Source organism: Branchiostoma belcheri, unplaced genomic scaffold (genome assembly GCF_001625305.1).
Source record: "Branchiostoma belcheri isolate BF01 breed outbred unplaced genomic scaffold, Haploidv18h27 scaffold110, whole genome shotgun sequence".
In the NCBI taxonomy this organism is placed as follows: Eukaryota; Metazoa; Chordata; class Leptocardii; order Amphioxiformes; family Branchiostomatidae; genus Branchiostoma; species Branchiostoma belcheri.
Window position 1 is genome coordinate 171632 of NW_017802492.1, and position 13086 is coordinate 184717.

Sequence of the window (13086 nt, forward strand, 5' to 3'; positions counted from 1 at the left end):
AAAATGTTGGCGAGTCCAATTTTTTGTGTTGGCAATTACAGTTCAATTTTATTTTTTTAATTTTTACTTATTTCATTTTCACACACCTGGGTAGCCCAACTCAGCTTTGACAAGTTGATTTTCAGTGGGGCCCAGTTTACAGAAATAATAAAACATAAGTTAATACTTAAACAGAAGTAACAGAGAATTGTATGTAAAACATAAATAACTCAGGTAACCAAATTATACAAAATAAATACATGGGATTACTTAGAATCTCAAACAAAACCATAGAGAACAAATCAAAATCGTTGTCCGTTACTCAAAAGTCATTGATCGGTCAAGGTCGGTTATTCATGTGGAGGTCAGAGGTCATATGTCAGACTGTAAAGATTGTATGTTCTTAAGAGCTGCTTTAAAACCTTTCAATGAAGTCTGTTGCATGATATTTTGTGGAAGTGAGTTATAACAGTGTACCCCACGGAATGGGGATGAGTGTTGCCCTGCAGTGGTTTTGAAGAAAGGTAAGTACAGTTTAGACGTCTGCCTGGTATTGTGGTGGTGAAAATTGTAGTTAATAAGTTCACAATGTATCTAAAGACCCTGTCCAGTGTATACTAGTAAGTGGCGTAAGTGCCATAGCCAGATGTGAAAAACTGAACTGAGAAATGTTGATAATGTTGAGTACTAAACAGTAAACTCACAGAGGTTGAAAATATATACTAGTACACGAATACATACATACATAAGATTAATAGCTGCTATATTTTTGACCTATTGTATGATTCTTCTATTGTTTGACAACAAAAAGATATCCAAGGCTGCTGTACATGTATCGTCCTTGACACACTAGTAGTACATGTATCCAAGGTAATTTGATTTGTTTGAACTAAATTAAATAGTAAAGACACAAGGCTACCCATTGTTGTTCAAGCAGGCATGCTGAAATCTTTGATCCAATTACAGAACAGTTCTTGCGAAGATAACAGATTTTTGTGGTTGGATGGGCATTGGTGTAAAGAGACAGCTGTTAAGTTCCAACCATTTGTGTACAAGTTAACCCGAGGCCAAAATAACTGCCAAAATAACTCAGATAATTATAACGGCTGGTTACTGAGCCTGAAGGGATAGACCTTGTACAAACCCAGACAACAAGGTCAAATAGATCAGTCGTTATTTCACTTGATGTCACTCGAGTGGGATAATTGTGTTTGCTATTTTTGGTGAGCAGATTAGATTTAATTACACTATTTACTCATTCAATTTGAAAACTACCAACTGTCAACCACCTTGTTAAAACTCTAGGGGAAAGGCATCTATTAGTAAGACTGAAATGAGTTTGCAAAACCAACTACCTAGCTAGCAAGCTAACTAGTTTGGCAAGCTTTATTGATTGATAACATAAATTGGGAGTTGTCCAGGGGACAATTAAGTTAAAGGGTTCAAGACAAAATAGCAGATACATGTATGAGGATGTACTTTTTCCAGGGGAATCTATAAAAGACTGTTTCAGTTATCTTTTCAAATCTAGAGTTAGCACTGGTAGCAAAAGAGCAAAGTTCTCACAGTTGTCATGTGGATTTGATGAGTAAAGTTCAACTTAATACAGAGCAGTGGTACAAAAAAGTGGCGATATTACATCAACTTGTTACACCTAAAACCCTTGAACTTCTAACTCTAGACATTGTTTAAAGCTTAGTCTCATGACAATGCCCCTACTGTACTTGGTGACAGTGAGTTCCACTCTGCGATAGTCTGTCTTCCAGTGACACCCACTGTAGGTTTCTTTTCATTTCCGTGACACTAGACTAGCACCTCTTTCATAGTTGTTCATACACTAAATTGACTAATGACATTATCTGTTGTTTATGTCCAGGTTATCAATGGCCTGATGGACCGTCCTGACTGGGAAGAGGCCATCAAGATACCCATCGGCCTGATCCCGGGGGGAACTGGCAATGCCCTCTGCTGCTCTGTCAACTATCTACTGGAGTAAGTAAAAAGTACTAGTACATCATTCGAATCGAGGCATAGAATGTTTTTGAACTGAACTGCTTACAAACAGGGAAAGATAACCCAACAATGCTTGCGCTGTCGGTAACATCAGTTGCCACAAGTCACGAAGTCACAGGGATTCGTTCATAGGACAACTAGAAATGATGAAATAAGACAAAATTGCCTCAGAAACATCCAGAAGATGATCGCGAGCTGTAAGAGAAACAAGCTTTATTGTGACAGATTTGTGTCTCTCAGAGACGATCATTTTTAGATTGACATTTTTGTGATTCTTTACTTTTCCCACTTGTTAATAACGCATGCCCTGTTGTTGTTTTTGCAGTGAGCCGTTTGAGTCGGCTGACCAGGTCCTCCACTCCACGTTTGTCCTGTGTAAAAGCGTGGTTTCCGGCAGCAGCTACCCCATGGACCTGGTCTCGGTACAGACCAAATCCTCCCGCATATTCTCCTTCTTACATATCAGCTGGGGATTCATCTCCGATATCGACATCGGGAGTGAGAAATATCGCTACCTTGGTGACGCACGCTTTATCGTCGGACTGATGCAGCGGTTGTTCGACTTGCGGAAGTACCCCGGGCACGTGTCGTACCTACCCGTGAAGGGGGTGGACGGAAGAGCGTTGGTTCACCAGATCACGGAGAAGAGGAAGCAGCGAGAGAAGCTCAAGCAGTCTCTCCCTCGTCCCCGCAGCCTGTCCAAGCAAAACGGGGAGCGGGAAGACTTGAGAAGCATGCGTCCGGCGCAGTTTACCCGCAGCGTTAGCATGATGGAGGGTTCCCTTCCCAGAAACCTTCCTCCGAGAAGCGCCAGTGTCAGTCAGAGCTACTACTCCAATCTGGAGCCGCTAACCCCCGGCGTAGATGCCGCCAAAGAAGCGGCTCTGTTCAACGAGCAGACGGATTCTGGTGTACCTACCTCAGAAAGGATGGAAGAGAACATGGCCAACGGGCACGCCACAGTAGCCGACATTCAAGCCAGCGATTGGACAGAAGATGAAACGCAAGCGAGCGAAGTTTTCTCACCTTATGTTAATTCCCCAAATGCTCTGGTCAGCAATACAAATAGCCACAGGCCACAGCAACACGACCATTCCAACAACAGCGCTGCCAATAGCCAATCAGGCGATAGCATGGACTCTGCAATAGACGTGTCTGCCATGGATCTGTCCACGGACATTCCCACGCAGGCCACACTGCCAAACCCGGACAGCCAGACCCGGCGTCACGGCCCCTCGGACACCCTCCTGCCGCCCTTAGGACACCCCCTCCCGGATGGCTGGGTCACGATAGAGGGAAACTTTAATCTGGTGATGGGTCTGAATGTGCCTCACATCAGTACAGGCTTCAACATGTCCCCAGCAAGTAATCTGGACGACGGCATGATGTTCCTGATGTACGCCATGAACACCACGCGCAGCGAGATGTCCAACATCTCCCTCAAGGCGTCGCAGGGCAGGATCGGCGAGGTGGACCAGCCGGGAACGGACGTCGTGGCCGTCCACGCGTTCAGGCTGGAGCCGCGGGCGGAGAAGGGTCTGATCACAGCCGACGGTGAGGTCATCGAGTACGGGCCGCTGCAGGCACAAGTACATCATGCTCTAGCTCGGGTACTCATGTGGAAGCCAATAGAGATGTGACACAAAATCTTATTTGGCAGCTAGGCCACAGGAAGTAAATTTTATGGATGACATCCTCTGCAAACTCTAATGCAATGTGGCAAAAAGAAAGGCATTTTCAAATTTTGACATCATAAACCTTGAATGATATGAGAAGAAATACTACCTGTTTACTGTCAACTATTACAATATCCATTTGTCACTGAAACAACTTTGAAAAATGATAGTTTTCAATCATTGTACATGTACAAATGGGTTTGATTCAGTGGGAACATATAAAAGGAATGGAATACATCACTGCATCAGAGCCTTGTCTTCATATTTAATATCTAATTTCCAGCATGGCAACAGACGTCTTTGCCCAATTTTGGCAAAAATCGAAGTGCGCGCTGATGTCATGCATAAAAATTACTTGCTGTGGCCTCAGTAAAATATTCGTCAATCAGTGACTGTTTTGAAAGGTAGCAAACACATACCGGTATCCACTGTATGCATTGATCTCACGAGACCATTGATTGATGAATATTGTACCAACTGTTAGTCTATACGTGACTGATTCTCTTCAACAAAATCTTATTTGTTCCTATAGTACAATGTTGAAGTTTATTCCAACACAAGGGTACTCAAAAATCAAATTTTCAACAACCACTGTCGCCATCATCAGTGTATATATTGTCATGTACTATGATTACTCCCAACACAGATGAACTTCTATGATTTTGTTCTCCTAGATGCAATGACATATCTTGAACACAGTAATGTTTTTACATATTTTGAAATTGTTGCTTATCTATGCATATGATTATTTTCCTTTTAAAATTCTTTATGACTTCTTGTCACTATAATATTTTTCTCAGGTGAACATATCAAAATACAATATATTTGAATTATTCCAAGATAAATATATATGATTATATAATTGAATTATTTTTGCTATTCAATGACAGGTAACACTGCGAAATGTTTTAATCAAGGAAATAGTCCTGAAATATGCTATGCAACATTAGCTAGAAATTTGTTTTTTGAGAACAGCACAGTTTAGATGTGACCACAGTGATACCTGTTTAATCCTTCCATATCAGAACTGTTTGCTGTAAAGTACAGGTTTTTGTTTTGTCCTATACATAAGTTGTGAACTTGGCCAGTGTTTAACATTTTCCAGTATGTTGTAAGTTTATTTCCTCCTGATTATATGCTGCTGGGACTATAATGTACTATTGTTGTACTGTAATCGTTTTGTTCTGTCTCTGTACCAGTACATATCAGGGACTTACAGGGACAAAGCCACAGAATGTCCTGATTATACACATGTAGAGTAGTACATGTATGTGTCTGTTGTTACTGCCTACATCAGGCCACACCAATTTAATTTGTTGGTTCTCGGAAAAAATATGAAGCGACAGGGCGGAAAAAAATTAAAACAAAAACAGGTCTTAAGGCCTATTATAGCCTCAAATGCTATGATGAAGTCAACACAAAAGGCTGGGTTAATATTAAAACAATGAATCTTGAACTTTTAATGAAACCACTGCATTGATAGATGGTAAAACTGAAACAACTAGGAAGAAAAGGACTTTCTTCAACTGCTGGGAGCACAATATGAGCATATTTGAGTTGATTCAGAACCAGAATTCTTTTTTTTTTTTGCATATCAGAAAGAGAAGAGAAAGAGAAGAGGCGAATCCGAAATCTAACAAATTAACTTGGTGTGGCCTCAAGCTGGGACCAAAGTGGTTATGCTCAACAGAATTTCGAAAATACATATCATAACTTGGGTATAAAGTTGGGATTGTTTGAACAGTTTGACTGATAGTCATCAATGAGGTACCGGCTTCTGCTACAGATGTGTTGTACAGTGGCATTATTGTTAGATAGACATATCCTGTACTGTTTTAGACAAACATATCTTGTAAGTAACACAGTGTGATTTCAAAGACCAGAGTAAGACACAAACCCTGTTGTTCTATACCTATCATGCAAAGTAGGTATTATTGATTTAAAAAGAAAATGTTTGGTTTGTATCATGTGCCTTGAAGGTTTGTGATTTTGATGTTATTGCTGCTGTGTGGCATATTATAGAATGAACTTTTGATAATGTTTGTGTTTGAGTAGAAAAGACGTTTCTAGAGAAATGTAACATGTTTTCTTGTCTCTCATAGCTGACATAGAAGACACAAATAGAAGAATAGAAAATATATTTGTTTGCTTTGCAGATAATATTGTAAAACTCACTGAATGTACCAGTCCAGAGATTTTGGAAAGGTTCTAGCTTTCTGTGAATATATACATGTACATGTAGCATGACTTGTTTGAATTTTTGTCATTGTTGTTATTACCTCTGGGGAAGGAGACATCCTTCCGCGGAAGGGTATTAGAACGGTTTGGGATTTTCATGTTCTGCCGGTCTGCCTATTTACCAGAAAACACCGGAAAGCACCGGAAAACACATATAGGAGGATTAAATCTACCGGAATACACGCTGCATTGATGAGATAACCCCCCAAATTGATGTATTTTGGCATAACTTATATGCAGCACAGGGAACAAGGAATCACGAAATAATGAACCTGCAATCGGCGGAGGCAACCCGGCCAGTCGCCATGTTTATATACATGTCGTAACGCATTATGTTTGTTTAGCGCGATCACAGAAGAGCAGTGAAATGTACTTAGATTAAGATTTATTCTAGACTTATACATCCCAATTTGCTGTATTTTGACCATAACATACGTGGCCCAGGGAACAAGAAATCACTACAAAACGCGGCCATGTTTGTTTACATATCGTATGGCCGGGTTGCCTCCGCTGATTTTTGGTATGCAGGTAGCTTTCATGATGCTTAATATGTGACAATTATGCAAATATGGATGTAATTTGCATAATTTATGGGGAAATTCTATAAATCAGCTGCATTCCATCATAGGACTATTGAAGCTTGTGACATCGGCAATTCAGAACGAGATAAACACAGGCAGATATCGATTATGTAAATGAAGACTTGATTTGCATAATTAATGAAAAAATGTTATAATTCTGTAATGATAACTGCCTGGAATTTCATACTTGTTTGTTAATACAAGACTGTCTTTTGGTTGAGAATATGATAAATTGATATAATTCATGAATTCTATTTGCACAATCAGGGGGAATAATCTACAAATTGTCAGTCATAAAGATTAACATTATTTGGCAAAGGTATGAGGTCGGGGAACTCTAGTTACCATATGAATGTATATTCAATGTAAACCAAGCAGATGCATGGTGGAAGGCAAAATCGTAACAGCTTGGGGATTGCCATAGTTATACGCCTGGCAGAGGCTCTGTTTCCACTCATATGATATTGAGATCGACACTGAAAAAAAACACAAATTGATTTCCTTCGTATATTGCAGTCGGTGTATTAATATTCAGTTTGTAGTCATGAAGGTTCAAACTGAAGCTATCCCTGTCCTTGGTGCTGAAAGCTATCCCCACACAATGCCCCCCTCCCCCGTTCGTAAGAATATTACGTGGTTGCCGAGCATTTTTACCTCCCCTAGCCTCATAAATCGGCTCCTTTTCTTTGTAGAGGCAGTTCTTACGACTCAGTAGCTTATCTGGGGGAAAATAATTGCCTAAAATAGTCCCGTTCGTCCGAAAATCCATGGTAACTTCAGTTGTTTACATGAAAAGTGAAGCGGCTTTATAGCTTTGAGTATGTTGTCCATATTTGGTCAAAGAGGTAGACGTCATAATTGTTTCTCTTTACTATCCAATCAGACTCGACGACTCAAAAACGTAGACATTATGAGAACCAATCAGCATCAAGGATACATCGGTTTATGACCCTCTGCGCCATGTATAAAAAGCGACTTCTAGCAGTCGGTAAAATTATTGCACGTAAAAAATCTCCTCAAGTACCTGCAATAATTCCGCGAACTGCTAGAGGCCCTCATTGCTACGTGTGATGAATTGATCATGATATTATGGCGGCTGTGGCTGCATCACAGTTTCCAATTACTAGTAACTAAAACGGGAGGGAGTAAACTTTCGCCAGGGATGGAAACATCAGGTATGAATTATTACACTTCTAGAAAGGGTTTGGTGGAAAAACTGGAACGTAAAGTTTATGCGTTTTATTGATGTATGTTTAATTTTTCGTTACCAAACATATTTTCCTTGATTTTGTTCTTACTATCAGTTCTAACCGTCCAGAAAACAACTAGACGTGAAGAATGGATCATATAGAAAATATTGCAACAGCTAGGTCTGTAATTTCTTGCGTTATTTTTTACTTTAAACGCCAAAGTTTACACCCATTTCTGCCTATATTTAACCCAGCATATCTACACAGTTCGCCTGGAGGATTGCGTAACTACATTGAATGACGTAATGCGGCACCTGGACTTAATGTTGCATATTTTTGAGCCTCGTTATAAGACGAAATCCGCTGTGTTGATTGGTCCTCCTTTATATAATTGAATCAATGCTCAGCTAAAGCCTATCGGACGTTTCGGTTATATTCGGCTATATTTTGTAACTTTGTGATCTTATCGTTGATACTATGATATGGGAAGAATTGGATTTTCAGTTTAACAATCGTCGATAAAGAGAAATAAACACTCAAAGATCGAAGTACACAAATGAAATATTTCATATCTACATGCATTTTGCGTGAAATTTACTCTTGTTGTACCGAGTTATTTTTGACGTATTGGAATCCCTAAAGGCAATTGTCGCAATAACTGTAATGTCATATACTACTAGCTAGAAAATGTTCCTATCGCAATCAGAAGTTAAATGGGTAAAAGAATATTATTTAACGTTATAGGAAAATTACTAACGTGTGTTTTCCTCGAGGCCTCTGGATGAGGATAAAAAATTGAGAATTGCGAATTCGTAAGATTAAAGCCATAATTAAGACATCTTATTTTTCTGGCCTGCATGTGTGGTGATTTCCTATTGGCCTATCATTAATCTATATGTTAACTTGATTATCGAATGCTAATTTTGCTCGTGATTTACAGGTGGCACAGCACCTGTGCGTGAAACACGCCTTCCTTTCCAAGATGGCGAGCGAGTGTGCATGGACGGGAAGAACGAGCTGGGTAAAAATTCCGCCCAGGAAGACGCGCCATGTCCGCTTTGGTGGTAAGTTGTACTTTAAATCGTCGTAGATACTCTCTTGACTATTGTAGGTAAATTTCCTCTGAGGTGAATGAAGCAAAAAGACAGAATTTCGAAAATAAGTTGCGGCAACTGTCCCCCACGAGTTAACGCTGCACCAAGTTAAGCAACCGATGGGGGCGCTTTTGTGTGGTCCAGTAAGGAAGATAAAAAGGCGCTTTCATTTTTTTTGCACCGTACCCACACCAATTCTTTGAGCATGGGTCAATCAATTCAATGAGGGTGAAATTAATGATCCTGAAATAGAAAAACTACACCAATCTTAAGAGGTGCACTTTGTAAATAATCCGCTGAGGGGCGCTTTTATGTGTCCTGACCCGAACAGCCTTGCTTGAAACATGGTTTGTTGTTGTCCTTTGTGTTTTGATGAAATTCTATGCGTTGCAATGTAAAACAAAAGTGTTCCGAGGCCGATAGCATACAGAGGGGGCACGATAGTACCGTTTGTGAAGAGGATGACACATGGACAAGGTGATAGATGATAGATTTGGAAGGAGGGGAGACAGACGACCGGTAATATTTTCGAGTGGGGAGGGGGGCGGTAACAGAGTTGTTTTTAATATGTATCAAAGATCATATCCAGGGTTAATAATTTATGATATAAGTCACACAGTGCTCAGGAAGGTAAATTTGTAGGTAGAAAAGACACCAAGAATCCAACATAAGCGGTGTTTTGGTCTAGAACAGTTCAGGACTTTTCTATGCATGTTAACCAGTTGTTGAGCGGTAAAAAAAGACTCTCGAACTTGACTTTGGTAAAGTCTGAGATTAAAATGTTTTTTATCTGTCGTGTAAACCTTAGACAGGGCTCGAAATTAATTTTTGGGAATTGGTGCACTGGTGCACTCACTCTCACTCACTCAAGCCCGCTTGCTTCCGAAGGAAGCGTAGCGCCTCGGCATATGGATCTCCAGGTGGTTCTGTCCTGGGCTGCCTCCCACGCAGTGTCGAGGTTGAGGGAGACAGTCAGAAGGTCATCCTTCAGTTGGTCGCACCAGGTTCGTCGTGGGCGGCCTCTGGGACGGGACCATGTAGTGGGGGCCGGCTCTCTCAGTAGAGCAGCAGGCTCCAGGAGGGGCACCGCCCTAGCAATATGGCCAAAGAGCCGGAGCCTGGCCAGTCGTATCTTACTGGTCAGGGGAGGCTGTTTGGTGATGTCACGCAGGGTGGCGTTGGAAACTCGATCAAACCACCTGATGCCGAGCAGTCTTCTAAGGCATCTGGTGTCGAAGGCGTTGACACGGAGTTCATGGGTGGCTGTTAACGTCCACGTCTCAGAGTTGTACATGAGGATGGATAGTACCAAGCTGTTATATAGCCTAAGTTTGGTCTGCAGTGAGAGCTTCCGGTTGCTCCAGACGCTATCCAGACTAGCCATCGCAGCGGAGGCACGGCCGATGCGGAGATGGATATCGGCGTCGCTCCTACAGTCAGAGGTGATTGTGCCGCCGAGGTACGAGAACCGCTCTACAGATTCAACCTGACGGGCGTTGATCACAGGACCCGGGCGGGGGGCCTCGAAGTCACTAAGGCACTGTACCTTGGTCTTTTCCCAACTGACCATCAACCCAAGCGGTTGAGTTTCCGTGTCCATGGCCTGTAGGGCAAGTTGGAGGACTTCGAGTACCTCGGCCAGGATTGCCACGTCATCCGCAAAATCCAGGTCTGTGACGGTGAGATCACCAAAGCTGACACCGCAGTTGCACTGCTCCACAGTTCTCCCCATGACGTGGTCTATCGCAACGTTAAAGATGGTGCACCCATCTGGTGCACCCATCCTAAAAAATTAGGTGCACATTTTTTTTTCTTTAAGTGCACCATTTTAAAACAAAGGCTTAAACAAGTATTACAACAAAGATTTTATTGTTTTTCTGACTTATTTGCCTAGAATATCCTGTGTACTATCATACATTTGATATGTACAAAAATACCTACAGAAATATTCAGGGGCATCAGTGCACCCGCAGAAAAAATTGGGTGAACAGCTCCAATTTTGGGTGCACTAAGTTGCACATGCACCCAGTATTTCGAGCTCTGCCTTAGATAAGCTGATGACAGACCATCAATACTTGGTATGGTACCGTAGTTATGTAAATACATGTAGTTGTTTTTGGGAACATATCTGAGATTGTAATTTTTATTTGTTTTGTAAACTTTAGACAAATTGATGACCGAGCCAATATTACTTGAATATTGTTTAAAGTTAAAACTTTTAACCAACACAAAGAAATCTCTCACCTAGAGCTTTCTTTGTGTTGGATCAAAGGTTTTAACTTTAAACATGTAACTACCAACACACATGAACTTTCATGATAGTATTACTTGAATATGATCATTTGTATGCCTACTCTCATCTGCCGAATAAACATACCCCCCGGAATAAACGTACCCCCCCGGACAAATCTTCAAAATCAAATAAACATACCCCCGGAATAAACGTACCCCCCGGAAAATTACCAAAATTGACGGGTAACCTGTGTCTCTTGTACTAAAATGCGCCCTTACTGATATATGCACAAATCTTTAACTGTTATTTGCAATTAGGAATTTAAATAGACAAAAAAAAAAGAGCATTTAATATTTCGTATTTTGAAAAGCACCACCCATGACAATAGAACATTCAGACGAATTTATGCACCCGGTGATTGCAAAAACCGGTCCGAAAATGACAAGTTTCTCGCTACAATACGCGTTTATAAACGTCTTCACGTCGATGATTTGTCAATTTTTTTAACACGAAGTTGAAAAAAATTACTGGTTTTCAAAAACATAATAAACGTACTGTGCAAAATAAGAACGTACTGGGTGGATGTTCCGGCCCAAAAAAATAAACGTACCCGTATGTTTATTCGGCAGATGAGAGTACTGTTGCTGTTACTGAAGTTGTTACAAAGTCACTGGCGTCAGGATGACTCTTGTTTCATTAACCAATTTCTTAATTGAAAACTTCAACTGCTTCCTAAGTTGTTGAAATCTTACTAAAAATAATTGCATGTGTGCAATGATTGTTAAAATGAAATTTTGAAAATGTCTTTTATTGCTGGACTTTTTAGAAATTATATATGAATCAATTATCATGTGTTATTGTATTGTAAAAGTCAAAACTTTTTTAATATTTTACCCATCATGTGTGATTTTAGAACCATGCATGTAGTACTCACATTTCATGTCAACATATTATTTATATATATAGTGTACTTTACATGTACCTTTTTGGTTGTCCCCAGTTCAAGCAGTTCAGTGTTTGACCACATATTTTATGACAACATGTTTTCAGATGGATGTGCCAGTGGGAAAAGTCATCATATGAACTGCTGTTTATTACAAATTGTACTTTTGAGATGGATTTTTCACTTGATGTAAATTGTTATGTTGCAAGTCTTTGCAAAGCAGTCTTACTTAACTTGCTTAATTACCTTAGATTTAGAAATGCTGTTTACACTAGTGCCTAATTACTGTTTTATTTGTGTACTAAGGCCACACCAATTTAATTTCTTGGTTAACGGATTCGCCGCTTCATTTTTTTCTGATTTGCAAATAAAAATAAAAATTCAGAATCAACTGCAAAATGCTCATATTTTGCCCTGAACAGTTGAAAACAGTCCTTTTCATCCTACTTGTTACAGTTATTCCATCTTTCAAGGCAGTGGTATCATTAAAAGTTCAAAATTCATTGCTTCAATTTTGAACCAGCCTGGTGTGTTGACTTTATGGCTCCTATCTTACCATTTTGGGCCATAATAGGATGCCTAGGCCTGTTTTTATTTTTATAATTTTTTCGCCCGCCCGCTCCATCATTTTTCTTTAAAAATCCGTTAACCAAGAAATTAAATTGGTGTGGCCTAATATACAAGCTTGATCTGCTTGTCAATTTTGAAATGCATTTCCATTTGTGTTGTCGTTGGCTCTGATGTTTTTGTATCTAGTTGTAATTTGATGAATGTCAATATGAGATGCATATTATGTTGTTATTTGGATTGTGATATCAAGTGTGATTGTTATTTGGTTATGATATTCTACATGTCTGTTCACTGTTGGCTGTTCTCTTCTTTTGCCAGTGACATTAACAATGTTCCATATATTATGTTCTTTCCCCAACCAATACAGATTTTAGAACCAATGTATTGTGATATCTTATGTACATGTGATATCATGTGTGAGATGTATTTCTTGTGATACGAGCGGGCGGAAAAAAACAAAAACAAGGCAGGTCGAAAAAAACAAGGTTCCTACATTTTAAAATTTTGGCTCAATCATGGTACAAAATGGTTTTAATTCAGTGGGAACATCACATATACACAGCCAGCAT

The 13086-nt window shown here is 40.0% G+C and overlaps 1 protein-coding gene across 1 annotated transcript in view; it reads left to right on the forward strand.

Annotated features, from left to right (window-relative positions):
- Positions 1 to 3825, forward strand: part of LOC109487220 (sphingosine kinase 2-like) — a 10803-nt gene extending 6978 nt beyond the window's left edge. Inside the window, exons 5-6 of the mRNA XM_019791209.1 lie at positions 1856 to 1971; positions 2318 to 3825. Of these exons, the coding sequence (XP_019646768.1) occupies positions 1856 to 1971; positions 2318 to 3632 (1431 nt within the window). The 3' untranslated portion in view covers positions 3633 to 3825. The remainder of the gene's footprint in view (positions 1 to 1855; positions 1972 to 2317) is intronic.
- The last annotated feature ends 9261 nt before the right edge of the window (positions 3826 to 13086 follow it).